The sequence below is a fragment of the Leptinotarsa decemlineata genome, unplaced genomic scaffold, assembly GCF_025532065.1.
Source record: "Leptinotarsa decemlineata unplaced genomic scaffold, Ldec_3_MD MMD2_tig00026369_RagTag_RagTag, whole genome shotgun sequence".
NCBI lineage: Eukaryota > Metazoa > Arthropoda > Insecta > Coleoptera > Chrysomelidae > Leptinotarsa > Leptinotarsa decemlineata.
The window spans coordinates 4,108,899-4,126,731 of record NW_027412709.1 but is presented as its reverse complement, the minus strand read 5'-3'; the positions used below and the strand labels follow the sequence as shown (position 1 = coordinate 4,126,731).

The 17,833-nt window shown below is 34.4% G+C and overlaps 1 protein-coding gene across 2 annotated transcripts in view; it reads right to left on the bottom strand.

Annotated features, from left to right (window-relative positions):
* Positions 1-514: 514 nt before the first annotated feature.
* Positions 515-17,833, bottom strand: part of LOC111512119 (xylosyl- and glucuronyltransferase LARGE2s) — a 38,953-nt gene continuing 21,634 nt past the window's right edge. For both annotated transcript variants that reach the window (XM_023168214.2, XM_023168215.2), the window contains 7 exons: positions 10,627-10,776; positions 10,397-10,571; positions 10,200-10,324; positions 9,993-10,145; positions 1,161-1,340; positions 883-1,106; positions 515-832 (listed from right to left, as the gene is read on the bottom strand). In XM_023168214.2, the coding sequence (XP_023023982.2) occupies positions 658-832; positions 883-1,106; positions 1,161-1,340; positions 9,993-10,145; positions 10,200-10,324; positions 10,397-10,571; positions 10,627-10,776 (1,182 nt within the window). In that variant the 3' untranslated portion in view covers positions 515-657. The remainder of the gene's footprint in view (positions 833-882; positions 1,107-1,160; positions 1,341-9,992; positions 10,146-10,199; positions 10,325-10,396; positions 10,572-10,626; positions 10,777-17,833) is intronic.

Sequence of the window (17,833 nt, the reverse complement as noted above, 5' to 3'; positions counted from 1 at the left end):
GCCATATTGATGATCGCTCAAGATGTTGAAGTCTTTCAAATATTCAAGGATATGGTGGTTTACGGGGCTCTACATAATTTTTGATATCACTGATGCGAAGCGACTGGTCTATTAGTTATTTGGAATATTTTTCTTGCCGTTTTTTGGGAATGGGCTGAACGTCAACAATCTTCCAACAAGAAGATAAACCCCTTCCAAAAATCAAATAGTTCACTCCTCCGCATCTTCTGCTGATATACAAGACATAAATTTAGCTGTTTGAGAAGAACTTGAATTGTTATTTCTTATTCCACTCTCATTTTGGCCCCTATCAAATTCAGTGAAATGATTGGGTGTAAGAACTTCACAAAAATAACGAATATTTATTGTTGTTGAGGATTATCTATTTGATAAATTTTCATTTATGTATAAACACTAATAGACTATAACTTCTCAGGGAGAATCATGAAGTAAAAACAATAAGTGGAGCAGCGAACAGCTCATAAACTATTATTATAAAACTAAACACTACAACTTTCAAGCACATGTGTAATTTAATATTATATAATATTTCACAAAATTTCGTCCTTAAATTGAATATATCAATAGATGTGTAACGTTTTTACCGAAAAAATCACTAATTTTCCAAGCCTAGTCTTTTCTGTATTATTTTAATGTTCATTCAACGTTCATTGGATAATCAGTGTTAGTTGCTTCTGTTGTATGAGAACCTAAATTCCTCTTTTTTCTACGAGAACTGGGAAAACTGACAGATGTGTTTGAATACTGAAAGGAGCAATTATATTTCTTATTCAACTTGTGAATGAACTCTTCTTTCAAGAGTTGAAGACACCTACAAAAGAATAACTTGTTACATGTTTCAGAAAACCTGTTATAACTTACAATCTGTATGCAGGAGAAGTTCTGAATCTACCAATTTCATAGCTAGGGGTATGAGGTTTATGTACTATAAAAACATCTGGCAAAACTATGAACTCATAGTTTTGTGCCTCCAGTTCCATTATGTGAGACACCTTGTTCCAACCAAATCCAACAAATCTCTCATCATAAGGAACAACATCACTTCTAACGACAATATAAGGCTCATAATCAACTTTCCATTTGACCTGTGGAAAATAAATGTTTGTCAAAAGTTTGTACACATACTGCGAAATTAATACCTTGTAGGGTTTTGAAGTAGTTTTCCAAATTTGATAATTTGTCGCAGCATGTCCTGGACTCCATATATTTGACAAAAATGGTATGACGGATCTATCTTCCATTTCCTTGAGAAGTTGTTTCTTATCTACAGGTGCTTGGCCACCGTATTTTTGAATTTCAAATGCAGGTACTATCAAGGCCTACAATGATATTACGTTGTGATTACTTATCAATAACAAATGGTTTGTCGCTGTTTTCAGAGTTGTAAACAATGTTCGAAATAAGCAAGTAAAATAAGCATCCCAAATATTGATTTCAATTATTTGATCTTCAATCTCTGATGTTCAATCACGATAATTTGAGTTCATTTTTCAATTTGCTCAGATGCCTTGAACAACCGATTCCACTCTGGCGGACTCGCTTTACCATAACATTTGGTAACGCTAGAGCCTAAACAAAGCAGGTCACTTTCAGGACGATTTCTTTAAACTCTTTTTTCCTGTATCTCACTATTGAGATTATCCGTAGTGCTCAAAAATACTCAAGAAGTACAACTGTGGCACTTGACTCATAGGGTCAATCTTTTGTTTTACATGGATGACCTTAAGCTTAACCTTAGCCACTGAAGAAAAGAATCTCCATCAGATAATACGTATGTTATTGGTATCGGGATAGACAAACGTGCAACGGTCCATCTCAAAATAGGACGATGCAGAGATTAAAAAGATCATGTACAGCTCATAGAAGAAACCATCCTGCATCATATGAATGACCAAAAGACGTATACTTGCCGTGTGGTGGAACAACGCCACCCACAGTGAATCACTCTCTCTGCAGTAAGTTTCCCTACTCCTCTGAAATAGTAAGGTGGATCAGGAATAGCTCTATCAAAACGACATAAAGACCCGAAAAATTATGTATTCCAGGATATTTTGCATGCCAAATCATCCGTTAGACAGTTTTATCTTTCCCAACAACAGGAAGGCCGTGGACTCTCATGTCTGGAATGGCACTTAGCTTAATAGATATGGAGCTTGTAAAGTCGTTAGGAGTTCAGATCTCCTCCTCTGCATGGTTCGCAACAATAAGTGAACAGGAATAGGAGTATTTTTCTTCAATGCAGCTGCCCAAGCAGCTGATGTAGGTGTTCCCCAAGGTAGCGTTTTGGTCTCACTTCTTTTTGTTTTATATTTGAACGATATTGAACTTTTTATTGAATCTGAGTTCATAAACCTATTTGCTGATGATATGTTGCTTATGTGTAGCGATATGAATTTAGATAGAGGTATTCATAAAATGGATAGGATTTTAGGAGCAGTAAACGAGTATTTATGCACTAACAAATTGAAGTTAAACGTAACAAAAACAAGAGCAATGATATACACCACGAAATATAAATACAGTTCTCTAGATATCAACGGTATCAACCTCAATATCAATAACGAAAAAATTGAAGTTATGTCATCAGTTAAATACCTGTTTTCAACTGGATAATTTTTTAAATTTTGACAATCACTTTGAATATATACATAAGAAAATATCGAAAAAACTATATTTACTCTGTAGAGTAGCACAAAATTTGTCAATGCAGTCCAAAGTAACAGTTTACAATACCATTATTCAACCACACTTTGATTATTGTGCATCATTATTATTTTTATTTAGCCTCAATAAATTAAATATGCTACAAAAACTACAAAATCGAGGGATGAGAGTAATCTTGAAAACAAATCGCCGTACTCCCATAAAAAGTATGCTTGATTGTTTGAATTGATTATCAGTTGAAAGTAGACTCTACTATTTTACAATGACTCTAGTATACAAAATTGTAAATGGAATGGCACCAGAATATTTTAAAGATTACATCAAATTCAATAAAAACATTCACAATTATAATACAAGAAATTCCAATATTATACATATAAACAAACCAGCAGTCGGAAGTACCATGAATTCATTTATTTTTTAAGGGCTTCCCCGAGTTCAATGAATTACCAGAAGAAATTAAAAAAAAATTCATTCTAAAAAATTTTAAAAGAGAATTAAAAGAGAATTCAAAAAAAGTAATAGAATACAAATTGTATAGTTATGTGGAATTATTTGGGACATTATTGGCTATCATCTATTGTTTTTAATTGTTCGTTAGGGTATTTTTATCTGTAATGAAACAAAATATCACTGTTTTAATAATAATTTAATGTATATATGTACCTATATTTCATTATCTATTTAAATGTTACTTAACATATGATACTGAAATCTTTATATATAATATTCATCGTCTGGCTCCATGCTAATTTAAATCTCAAATTGTTTAAATTTGAAAATGTTTGCATATTTTTTTTTATATTTCATTGTGCTAGTGTTATTATTATTAGGTTTCCTATTTCAATAAAGATTATTATTATTAATACAATATGTCACGACAATTATTTTTTTGAAATTATAATATATACTTATTTCAATTTTCGACACTGAACGAGGTAATCACAACTCTGTCACTGAGGATTAACGAGGTCTTATCTTTAAAAGTGCGATTTATGGCACGCCTGACCTGTGGGCTCGAAGCACCTTTTCACATAGCGGTGACCCGATCCCAATTGGCTACCTTCTCGCCTGGCCTTTGCTTTCCTCAGGTCAAGAGTGCTAAAGTCAAAACTGAGGAATTCATTATAGCTTACCAGGTCTTAAACACCTCAATTCAGAACCCAACTGCGGGGCGCCTAAGACCCTAAGGCACTTGCAATCGGCAGGTTCAGCAAACATGGTCTCAGACGACTGTGAAATACTGATTGTTTCTAATAAGGGCATCATTGACAACTCTCTATATCACTTCCTTGATGTACTTTATTTATTAATAATGGATAACAATAGTGATTGTATACAATAGGTGCACACCATCGTGATGGCTGATTGACAACTGGATTCGCTGCCGTGTTGCCGCTTCTACTGAATACATGACAACGACGACGAGACAATGGTGTTGCCTTATACTCCAGGGGAAACTGAATCTTTTGTGGGGAATGAGAAGTACCAAATTAATTAAAACTACTCATTTTTGCACCCTCAGGCTTATACAAGCTAATACGCCTGATGTAGTTCTTCTCGATCATCAGGGTAGTACGACATTAGTCGTGGAATTCAGTTCTGGCCGAGGCAAATATTGTTCAGAAAAAGGAAGAAAAATGTATGAAATATCAATATATCTTCCTTGAACTTCGCAGATTCTATCAAGACCACTTTGGTAAAATTGTTGTTCTGATTATTGTAGTCCTTGGTGGAAAGATGCCTTCCCTACTCTCGAAACTCAAGGTCACACCAGCTTGCAGAAGGCTGTTATTTTTGGCTTAGTGTTTCTGCTTAGGGCACACAACTCTCGGACTCAATGCTCATTCACTTTACGGTGTTATCGTTTGATGGCGCCCTCCAGATGAGTCGGACAGGGTAAAATAATATCAATTTCATTCATCGTGAAATGCAATGCATATGCAAGAAGTATATGCGTATATTAAACCAAAGTGATAAATAAAGGGTTTTCTTCTGAGGATGTTAGCTGTGTACCAAAAGCTAGTAAAAGATATGAATATGCAAACAAATCAAGTACTATATAATATTCAGTATCTACAATATAATATCTTAACATATATACAATACATATTAACAGTTGTATGTACAATAAGATTTGATGCTTATAACACGATTTAAAATTTTGATTCGATTTTAGGGTAAATATCTATTTTTCATTCATTTCACCATTTACCATAAGATAATGTTATTAGTGTAGTTGTAATTTCTACTTCATTAAATAGTTTTAGAAACAAATGGCGCACATGTTTATCATCTACTAACACATCTAAGAAGAAGTTAACAAAAATCACCTATATTTTATTTCTGGTTTCCGGCACTTTCATTTTGGTGGAGAATGTAGCAGAGAGAGAGAGAGAGAGAGAATATGCTTTATTGTATACATGATAAATCATGGTTACAAAGCTTAAAAATAGTGCAAAATAATACATATAAAATATTAAAATCAGTACAAGGTGTGTGTACACACACACCAACAGACACACACATGCATAGTACATACATTAAAAACACAATAAAGTCCTAAGCCTGATTCAATTTTTACAAGAGAGAAAATATATATATATATATATCAATCTGGATAACAATGTGTGAAATTATGAATCATATACCTGAACCACTATTTCGCTTTACGAATATTTAAAAATGAACTATTACTAAGAATTTTGGAGTATGAATAGTACAACTATGATAGCGTGTCACTGAAATATTCCTCAAGGTGGTAATACGGTCTAACAACCAAAATATTTTTTACAGCTTTTCTGAACTGCTTAAGAGGTATAATGTCTTCAATTTCATCGGGTAAATGATTGAATATTTTGCATCCATTGTAAATGAATGAATCTTTAAATAAAGTGGAAGTCGGTCTCGGAAGTTTAATATTATTGTCTTGTCTAGTAGTGTAATGAACTTGGGGTGACCCAAATCTGTCAATATGTTTCTTTATTAATGTAACAGTTTCAAAAATGTATAAAGCCATTACTGTTAGAATTCCGAATTGTTTGAATAAAGGTTTGCAAGAGTCGCGATAATTAGCTTTGGACATATATCGTATAGCACGTTTCTGTAAAACCAGAATACTATTAAAGAGATAACTACTGCAGCTTCCCCAGAATGCAATACCGTAGCGCAAGCGGGATTCGATTAAAGAATAATAAATCAATTTTGCCGAATGCAAGTCTAATTCCTTGGCTACCAATTTAACAGCAAAACACCCAGATGATATGTTTTTCCTTAATGCTGAAATATGTTCATCAAATTTTAGCTTACCATCAATAAATAGTCCTAAGTATTTAGTATATCCCTTACTTTCAATGCTACTTACTCCAATATTGATATCATTAAGCGTACATTTGAAAATAATTAGATTTGTTTTTTTAATATTAAAAGAAAGTATATTACACTCACACCATTTGGAAATTTTGGATATATCTTCAATGATTATTTTATTTAAATTCTGGAGAGACGGACTGTGCCAGATGATGGTAGTATCATCGGCGAATAAAGTGAATCTACCGGATATATGTATACTTGTCAAATCATGTATATATAATAGAAAAAGAACTGGACCTAGGACAGACCCTTGTGGAACGCCAGATCTAATTGTTTCTAATGAGGAAGATTCTGTAGACTTGACAATTTGATTTCTATTTAATAAATAGGACTCAATCCACTGGTATGAAAGTCCCCTAAAACCATAATAGTTCAGCTTCTGCAGCAGTATTCTATGATCAACACAATCGAAAGCCTTGGAGAAATCACAGAACACTGCCGCAACTACCTCACCCTCATTGATTTCAGTATAGATATCATATAGTAGGTTAAAAACGGCATCGATTGTATTTTTATTATTTTGGAAACCAAATTGTGAATTGCTGATGATATGTTTGTTGAGAAAGTTTATGATTCTTACTTTCACCAATTTTTCAATGAGCTTAGCAATAGCAGGAATAAGTGCGATTGGACGATAGTTAGAGGGATCATTAGGGTCACTTCCTTTATGTAATGGTACTATTACTGACGTTTTCAATTGTTCCGGAAATATTCCAGTGTTGAAAGATTGGTTTATCAGGTGAACGAGTGTTTCAAGTGCTTCATCAGGAAGGTTCTCAATAATACTTATGGAGATTTCATCAATCCCAGTTGTTTTTTTATTTTTGATTATAGCTACCACTTGTTTTAGTTCTTGAAGTTCCGTTTCATGCAAGACAAAGGTTTCTACTACTTTGAATCGTTCAAAATTCTCTAGGGGATCATCATTTGATGTTATGTTTTTTTTTATATTACCAGCGACTGAGCAGAAATAATTATTCAAAGTATTAGGTGAAATAGGTAGATTATTATTTCTAGCTGATTTCCCTCTAAGTTCGTTAATTATTTTCCAAGTTTCAACGGTTTTATTATCCGATTCGATTATTTTATTTTTATAATGGCACTGTTTAGCCTGTTTAATTATTTTCCTATAAATATTTCGATACTGGGAGAAATAGTTGTGAAAACTTTCATCTTTGGTATATTTTCTTAAATAATGCAAGCAACGCAAATTTTTTTCTGATATTTTAATACCTTTAGTAATCCAAATTTTTTTCTTCTTAGTTTTAATTTTTCGAATTGGAAATGATTCGTTGAAGACATATAAAGAGGAGTTATGGAACTCTGAGAACTGAATATTTTCATGGAGTGAAAGAATCTTTTCCCAGTCGATGTTTGAACATTTTTTATGAAAATTACTGTAATTACTTTTACTAAATATTCTTCCTAACCTATGATTCTTTTGATTCTTGTCCAAGCTAATATTTAAGGTACACATTATGGCTTCATGATCAGAAAGGCCTGAAGGTAATACTTTACATGATATAGAATCATCATTCATATTAGAGCAGATGTAATCAATAGTTGATTCTGAATACTGTGAGATTCTTGTTGGCGAGTCAATATGCATCATTAGGTTATATGAATCAAGGAGATTATTCAAATATTGTGTTTGATGGGAAGTCTCACTGTAATTAATATTGAAGTCACCAGTTAATATCACAGTAGAAGAAATTGGTAACTGATCAAGAACCTGTTCCAAATGATTGAAAAACAGGTCTATATCAGAAGATGGAGCCCTGTAAATGCATAAAATATACATATTGATTTGCTTGCAGTATATAACTGAAATCTCAAATGATTTTTCAATAGTTAAACTTGTAAAATTTATGTTCTCAAATCTTAGCTTCTCAGAAAGAGATTTTTTAATAAGTATCATTGTACCACCATGAAGAAATTCAGATCTGCAGTAAATTGATAAAGTTAAATAATCAGCCAAGAAAAAAAGTTCGTCAGCTTTTAGCCAATGCTCAGTTAATAAAAGAATGTCAGGTTCACCTATACTAGTCAAAAATGCATAAAGTTCATTACTCTTGTTCCTAGCTGATTGAATATTAAGTAACATCAAATACATTGACTGTTCACTCCTGACTTTACCTATAAAAAAGGTATAGTTTTTGATGAACAATAAGTATCAGTGTTCTTGAACTGTTCCTGAGTGATTCCTGTCACACAGCAATCATTACTTGATAATAAATTGATTGTTTCTAAATCCCAATTATCAATGAGGTCCATTAGTGCTTTGGCAATATGAGTTTTTGGAACTTTTTTTAGTGAAAATCCATCAGTGTTGTAGTTTTTTTTGCGAATAACATTATTGCACTCAAAGAATCGTGCTGTACAACTGCTAAGTCTAGAGAGATATTTTTTGAAATTTAAATTGCTTTCATAAATCTCTTGATTTATATGTGCAATGTCGTATCTAAATGGCTCTGAAATAATAATTCTTCGGGTGTGAGCAGATTGTTCAACGAATTCCTTAGCTATCATCTGGTTAACTTGATTTGTCCACAGAATGACAATATCGTCGTGAGTGAAATTGTTAGATAATTGGAGTGCAGTTCGAGCTAATTCTCTATCACAGGCTCCTTGCTTCACAATAGAAGATACAGAATAAAATAACGTTTTATTAGACAAGTAATGAGCCAAGTCTTTACCATGGACATTCGATACTATCAAAATTCTTCTTTTGGTTGTTTTCAAAGAGGTATTGGTTCGTTGACATGTTATTTCAGGCTTACGAGGGTGAGTGAGTGTTGTTATATTAATGTTCCTACCTTCTATTTCGTTGTTGTAAGTCGTCTGTTTCAGTTTAAGTAGCTTCAGTTCCTCCACATATGCCATATTGTCCATTGTGAGTGTTTCAATTGATGTTAGCATATTATTTTTGATGATGTTGAATTCTTCAATTTCATTCATTAATCTTTGTAGCTCTTTAGATATTTCCTCATTTTTATCTAAAAGCTCTTTATTTCTTTTCAGCATAGCTACGTTTTCTATCTTCAGCTCATCAATATTCCTTTTATATTCGTTTATGTCCTTGATATAGCCTTGTTCCGTATCAGTCAATACATCTTGTAGATCTAGTGAGGATCTGCGTAGTCTTTGTATGAACATATCCTTTTCTCTGATTTCTTGATTCAATTTATCCACAGTATCGATTAGATGCTCTAGTTTTTCTTCGTATTTGAAATTATTTGTTGCTGCCTCCGAGTCTTTCAATTTTATTTCTTCTTTTAGTTTTACCATATGAGATTCAAGTGCCGCACGATTCTCTTCCTCCCTGGTTCTTGCGTTGGAACATTCTCTCGAACATATGATTTTGTGACCTTCCACATTCGTTGCATATTTTTTCCTATCTAGACAGCTGCTATGGTAAATGTTATAACATTGTAAACAGCATACTACTGAAAGTTCCTTATTTTTACAACATTTGAAGTAAGACGACATTATTCAATAAAGGCAACATTAATAATTGAGTTACCTACGCCACTGGACTATTACTTCTTTATCTGGATGTTGATAGACTTTTTCTTCTGTTGGACTGTTTTTATCATTCAAAGTTTTTGTGCCATCTATATTTTTGCTATTATTTTTTTTTTTGTAGACCACAGATATAGAACTGGATATTATACATAATTGATCGACAGGCAACACTCCACAGCTAAGTGATATGCTTCTAATAATTATTTCACTTGAGAGAACTTTTCTTTATGAGCGTTCACATATAAAATTTAAAGGATTATTCAGACTATGTCGGCTGTTATAAGCTTATTTATGAGAGCACTCGTTTGACATAAATAAAACTTATTATAAAAAAAAATCAAGTTGAAACTATGGAATAAAAATTGTGGAGGAGATGCAGAAAAAAATTGTAGAGTTCTGAAATTTCTTACTTTTTTTATCAGTGATCCCATGGAAGAAATATGTTGTCTAAGAGTATCATACAAATCCTTACTAGGCAGAAAGTCAATATCTGCCAGAAACACATAAGGAGTGTGCACATTACTCAGTCCAATATTTCTCAAAGTATTTATTGGATAGTACTCCTGAAAAATAAGTTAATCAGAAACTGCTGATCCAATTATATATGGAGAACTCACTCCTTCTTTGAAAACAGCATGATATGCCACATTCAACCTTCCTTGCAATGTCTGAGAGTGACTTATGAAAGTAATACTTTGTGACAGTTCATAATCGGTCACATACAATGTTAAACTTATTGGACCTGAAATATCTTTAAGCTCACAAAAACTTTCACATGAAAATAAAATGTTAGCAATTTTCTCTGAATACTAACCTGACCACGATTTGACAAGCTCTTCGATCATTTGCAGCCTGTCAAACGACAACTGAGCAACAAAAGTAATATCATTGTCGACTGACATATACTTGTACTCCCGAAAATACAATAATGTCCTCCAGTGACTGCTGGTGAGTTTACGTAGCTCTAGACAAAATTCCCCAGATTCGTTCTGAAAAAAAAGTGTTTGGAAAAAAGTTAAGTCACCTTACAATATATGAACTCACTTTTATTTCTCCTCGAGATGCATCACAAGAGTGCAATTTTTTTCTTAGAAGGTTTCCATTGTACTCTAAAAACCCTGTTGCTAAACTACGAAAATATTCCCCATCTTTATTCTCAACATTATATTTCTTTGGTGAATTCCAATGGACTATCTACAAACAAATATTTTCATTAGGATACAGATATCATGTAAACTTAAAATCAGTAATAAGATCAATTAGATAATGGTTAGTGAAATACAATTTTTCATAAAAAATTTTGTTGGCTTTTGGTTTTGAATAATTAACTTAAAAGAAACTTTTAAATCAAATTATACAAGTGACTCAAATTGCACACAAAAAAAGTGAATTAAATATTTTTGAAGAAACCAAGCGCACAGGTATTTCGCAGAACTTTACTTGAAATAATTAAATATTATTTAATGAATCGAAGAGGTTTTGAGACAGAATTTCTCAAGTTGTCCTTCTTCATAAGATACTTTGACTGAACCACATGGCCTCAATCCAAAAATGTATTTTCTTGGCTTTAAGCCTATTTTGTTTTATATAAGTCAAATATTACAATGTACAATTCACTTAGCTTGATACTTCCTGTTGCCTGACAAGTGAGCACTGATGATGATGAAAGTCGAAAGCGCTTTGCAAGAATTTTAAAATATTATACACTTTAATACAAAACCTCTTCGATTCATTAATTCAAATAAGTGTATTCAGCTTTTCCAAATCCTTTTAAATATTATTTTATTATTGTATATTGTATTCAAACAGTTCAACTGAAGAAACTAGTGTGCAGTGAAACACGAGTTGAGTAAAGTTCATAGTGTGAAAGTTTCAAAGTATAAATAAAATGTTGGCTGGCAATAGATTATTTTTACAACTTTAGGTCCGATTTTTGGGCAGAGTTTCAATGCAATACCTTCGGTGGGACCTTGTTAGTTTGAAGTATTATTGCCGTTCGTCAAAGGATATGAACCTATTTCAAGAAGCCCTTTGAAAAACCGCTCACACTACAGTTGTACTGACAGCAATCTTTGTAAGTACAGGAAATGGATAAAAATACTTGAAGTACACCAGGACCAACTCAGGAGCACAGTAGACTTCCCAGAAGTTTAGGGTAAATTTTAAAAGACTTATTAATTTACAGTAAACAATAATTAATTTGACCGAAAGTTCCAAGTCTGCTGGAACTGCAGCATTGTCTGGCGAGAAATTGAAAAAGAAAAAATACCAAAATCTTGGAAACAACTATCTGTTTCATCCAGTAGCGGTTGAAACTTTTGGTGTTTATGGCCCGGAGTCTCTGTTATTCGTTCATGAACTCGGAAGGAGAATAGGCCAAGCAACGAAAGATCACCGTTCTACCTCTTTTTTGATAGAAATAATTGATATTGCTATTCAACGTGGCAATGCTGCTTCAGTACTTGGAACTATTCCTCCTTCACATAATTTTGATGAGATCATGCATTGCCCTAATTTCAGTACGAAACTGAAACCTCTTCGAAACAAGCCAAAATATGTGGATATTTATCAGTCTCCTATCAAGGTTAATTCACAAGTGATTGATCCACCTTCTTCTTTTTCAGTGCGGTCAGTGGACTCAGGTCATTCTTGGCCCCAAAAAATGAGTTGCATTCCTCGTAGAATTGGTACCATTTCAGTGGAAGCGCTTCTTGAAGCAAGAGCCGAATCGATCCCTCTACGAAACCCTTTTTCACTTGGAAGGATCGATCGCAGCTTGAGAAATGATTCTTATGGAGATTCTGTGAAACGTGTTCTTCCTTACGAATCAGTAGAGAGTTGTCCTAAAAATCTAGAGAAGAAAATTGGATTGGATAATTTAGGAAACACTTGTTACATGAATAGCATTTTACAAGTGTTGTTCATGACGAAGAATTTCAAGAACGAAGTTTTAATAATGAACGAGAACGAGAATGTTTCCTGCTTATTCATCAAACTCAAACAACTGTTCATGCAGCTGCAGTTTCGTAAGAAGGTATCATCTTTCCCTCCAACCGATTTCCTGAAGTCTTTGAAGTCCACTAAATACTCGTTAGGGGTTCTTATTGAATACTCTTCGTGAGCAAAACAATAGCAAAATCAATACTCCCAGCCGCTCTGGACTGAATGATTCCGTACAACCCATCTCGTCTTGTGTTTGTAAATCTTTTGCTGGAAAAATCCTCACTTGTTTACTTTGTGGTAAATGTTCAAGAAGAACTGAAAACTTATGTGAATTTCTGAAACTTCATCTAGCTTTTCCTAATACGACTAATTACCAGTCCGTGCAAAGCTTATTGTTAAATCATCTGAAAATGGAATTTTTAACAGGCGATGATCGACTGTATTGTCAAACATGCGCCAAACTAACTGACTGTTATAAGGAAACAAGTATAGCTGAGGCACCAGTCAATCTAATAATAACACTGATGATTTTCAAACAAGACTCAACCTCTAACGGAAGCAAGAAACTCTTTGGAAGGTTCGAAATAGATGAACATTTCAACCTAGCAGACCACTGTTATAATATTCATGCAGTCATTGTTCACTGTGGTTCTGGCGTTGAATGTGGTCATTATTACGCCTTGGTCAAAGAAGAAACGGCCTGGTATAAGTTTGACGATAGTCGTGTCACGAAGTGTTCTGGTGATGCATTGAATTTATTGGAGCCTCTGGAGACACCCTACATTTTGTTTTATGAGAGAGAGGACATTGTTAGATCAAGATCTTCAGATGATGTGGTGCTGCAGGTTTTTCCGGGTTTTCCTGCAGCTGAAAAAGCAAATGCGCCACTGGAATCAATGAAGTCGCCCCGGAGCGCCAATTAATTTTTATTGTTGTATTTATTTTATTTTTATCGTTGTTTTAACATATTGTAATAATTTTACAACTTCATGCAATAATTTGACCGAACTCCCAAGTTCTAAAAGTAGTTATAAATTGGAATATAGATCTTCATCAGTTGATTAAGGAATACAGATATAAAGCTGCAGTTAGAGTTCAACATCGTAAAAGCTGCTTCCGAGAAAAAGAAAAGTCACTTGAGAAGGGTAACCTTGTTCGAAAAAACAAAGTTGTAAGAGATAATCAAATAAACACTATAAATTATGCAAGGCGTATTGAAAGTACGACCCCAATATAATCATATTTGTTTTTGCAAATACTACTAGGTCAAGGATATGTAAACATTGAAAGCAAGCACTCCCATTTCTCTGATTATCCCCTTACAGCTAGGTTTCTGGTTCTGGATGTGTAGAAACGTTCGACGAAATCCAAAGTTACTTTTATAATCGAAAATACAAACATGAATCATAACATAACATTTTACAGAAGTTTAGAAGCATTCTTGTCCCAAAAAACATTTTTATATGGTGAGTCAATAAAATTAATTACAAGATACCCCTATGGAGAGCTAACTTTTTTTGTACAAATCTTAAATGTGTACTGAGTAACCTGTTTCATAGTAGAATATTTTCATGCTGTTTGAAATGGCATATTATCGGTGAAGTGTTGTGATATACTGATTGCAAGAAAGAATTAAAGTAATACTCAAATATTGCAAAACAACTGAAAAGTAGCAAGTAATAAAAACTTTACGTCATTTTGACATTGATGGAATTGACACACATTAACTTAGAAGCTTAAGTTCTCACAAGACTGAAAATTGGTAAACCAAGTTTATCCGACTTCACCGAGCTGTCCGAAGAGTTGTAGGAAAAACAAAATTCAGATATAGAGTTACCCAATAATATAGACATTTATTGTGTTGTTTTGATGCAACAGTGAAGGAAAATAACAGAAGATAAGTTCATCTTAAGAAACAGAATCAGTTCTCCGAAGATCCGAAATTGTTCGTTTTTGCAATATAATCTACAAAATTAGAATTCTCGAATGAAAACGTTTAGAATGTTTAAAAAACAATAAAATCAGGAATTCCGGTAATTTACTGAATGATCAATTAAAATTGAGTAACTCCCCTTCACTAAATATTTTTTCAAATGTGGAAACTGGGATATAAGCTCAGGTAATTTATTTCATTACAAACTTGGGTAAAAACCAGGTACTTGAAATGTAGGAACTTCAAATTGTAGAATAAGGTATATTTAGCATTGAATATAAAGACACGCCCGAAGAAGCCATTGTCTGACGAAACACGTGTTGCGTTTTTGTAAAATCGTTTAGTGAAAACCTCAAAAAGTGTTTTTTGAATACGTTAAACAATAAGTGCTACATTTGTAAAAAGGTTGTCCACTTAGCTAAACAATGTTATTTCAGAAAAAAGATTGAACAAAAAACTGTTAAACTTTGTACAAAGAATGCTGGTTTTTTGAAAGCTCAGAAAATTAAAATAAAAAAGGTGAAAACAAAACAAGTGATATCAATGCATTAATGGTATTCTCTGAAAATAAAATGAAGAAACGATTAGTTGGTATTTGGAAACTGGAGCCAGTGTGCAGCAACCAAAGACTCTTTAAACAAATAAAGTGAGCCATCTCAGTGGTATATCAGAGTACTTTAATGTTAAAACAATTGAAACCCTAAGTAATTGGCACTGCAAGCTAGCACACCAAAATGTGAATAATATAAAAAAAATCCTAAGAAACAAGAATATAGATTTTATTGATGAAAAATTTGTACAGGAATCCCTCGGAGGAGCATGCTACTTTCTTTTGCTGAATGATGATTTCACCAACTATAGACATGTCTACTTTCTTAAAAATAAAACAGAAGTAAAGAAAAATTAGGAAAATTTTATATCATTAGCAGAAAGAGAAACAGGTCACTGTAAAAGGCTTCCAATAAAAAGTGTAACATTAATAGATGTTTATAGCTCAGTTGCAAAACTGCCATCAATTAGGATTTTTTTAGCTTTTAATCTAACAATATGAATAGGAGTGCCACAAGGGTCAGTTCAGGAAAACTAAAGAGGTTCGATGAAAAGGGGCAATCGTCAGCCTGTATCCAGCAAGCCCCGTAAAAAAACGCAGATGCCCTGTCACGGAGACCATGTACCGATGACTGCTCACATTACCGACGAGCAGAATAGAAGGAAGCAGCTATTTGTAGAACTACAGCTGTAGACGACAACTGGAGGACATTAAGATCAGGAAAGACAAACAGAAAGACCCAGATCTTGGTTTAGTCATCGGATAGAGGAAAATTAACCAAAGACCATCTTGGCTGGAGGTAGCCGTTTATTTGCCAGTGGTTAAGTCCTACTGGGCCCAATGGAACTCCCTTGCCTTGAAAAACGAAGTTCTGAAGCGGGTGTTGGAGTCTGAAGACGGTAGAGAAGAAATGCGTCAGACAGTGGTACCCAGGAACAGACGACGGGAGGTGCTCAAAGAAATCCATGAAGGAGTCACTGAAGGACATCTGGGAGTAACGAAGACCCTCCAGAAAATAAGACAACAGTTTTACTGGGTTAATCGTCAAGCCAACGTCAAGGAATGGTGCAGAAAGTGTGCTGTATGTGCTGCCAGTAACGGACCTCGGATACGACCGAACCAGCAAAGCAGCATTTTCCAGGAGGAAAATGAACTGACTTTCCAGGAGGAGACTCAAAGACCTACAATGCACAGGGTTTACAGCCATCCTGTGCCACTGACGAATTGCGGAGTGGCAAAGCCATTGTCGATCCCGAACAAGAGTTCATGCAGAGGTAGAAACGGACAGGACTTTCGAAACATGAGATGTGTCGCCGGCGGGCGTAAAACGCAGAAATATCGACGTACAGCAGCTGGAGAAGGCCGTCCGACGCCAGGCGTCAAGATGCCCCCAGGCAGCAACCCTTAGAGATTCCTGGGATGAGTGGGGTGTTTTGCGCGCAGGAGCGCATCACATCTTGAAGGTGCTGGAGGGTGGTGGAAGGCCAGGTGGTCACCCTGAAGGTGAGAGAGGTGAGAAACTGTATTGACGAATCTCATCCTCTCAAACTTATTTTAAAAAATGTATTGACGTGTCTAATTACTCTGTGTTTCTAAGACCAATAACATTATTATTATTATTGGTTTCAGCAGCTCAATAGATTAATTACCTTGATCTAATACCTGATTCCCTTTTTCATGTAAATCCCTCGACCGTGGAAGATCTACTCCATCATTGTATCACCTGTAAGTCTACAGTTACGAGAAACCCCAGTAGATCACCTGACAAGAGCATTGCTGGCAGAGGGGTAGCCTTTCCGGAAGAGTATACCTCACCATTCAAGGAGGAACGAAGTCAACATTTCAGAATTAACAAATATAGTCAGAACACAATAGACCTTTCATAAATTGATAACTCTTGTCTCTTATGAGTTGAAACCATATATTTACATTCAATCATGTATTTTTTTTTGAATAGTTAAATCAATTCTCGACACTAAAATTTATATTTGAAATAAATTGTTATTTGTGAACTTCCCATTTTCCTTTGACAGCAATATCTTTCTCAGGAAGGTTTGGCTTCACAGGCTTGTTTTGAAAAGGTCGCAGTTAGTTTTTGGATGTCTCACTTGCTTTAAGAATTCATTTCTTATCAATTTACTAAGACAAGTATCCCTAATCCACACCCAATACTAGTTCGGGGTTTTAAAAAGTTCATGCAGTATCAATTAAGATTTTGTTTGAAGGTGATTGACAATGTTTCGTGATGAATTTCACTAGTTTAAAAAACACATCATCTGAAACACATCAACAGCGTGAGACCTTCCATCACTTTCACAATGGAGAAGGAAATCCACAATGAATTGCCATTCTTAGACGTTTTGGTGAAGAGGACCGACACTAAGTGGGAAACATCTGTATACCGAAAACCCACTCATACGGGACAGTATCTGAACCACGAATCCAACCACCATCAATCGACAAAAAGAGGAATCATCAAGACTCTATTAGACCGTGCTTTTGGGCTTTGTAATACAAAGGAAGGTCTCGAGAAGGAACTAGACATCATCAAAAGTGATCTTCAGCGGAATGGATACTCCAAAGCGATGGTAGAAAAGACTTTGGCCAAAAGACAGCAGGAGCCTCGCAAGGAAGAGAAGCCGTCACAACCAGTGCTTTCACTTCCCTACATCAGAGGATTATCGGAGAGGATAAGAAGAATTGGTTCCAAGTACAACATTAGAACCTGTTTTAGATCCGGTAACACTATCCGTAGCAGCCTCACGAAAACCAGGCCCCCAAACGCGGACTGCGATTCCAAGAATTGCATTTACCGGATACCCTGT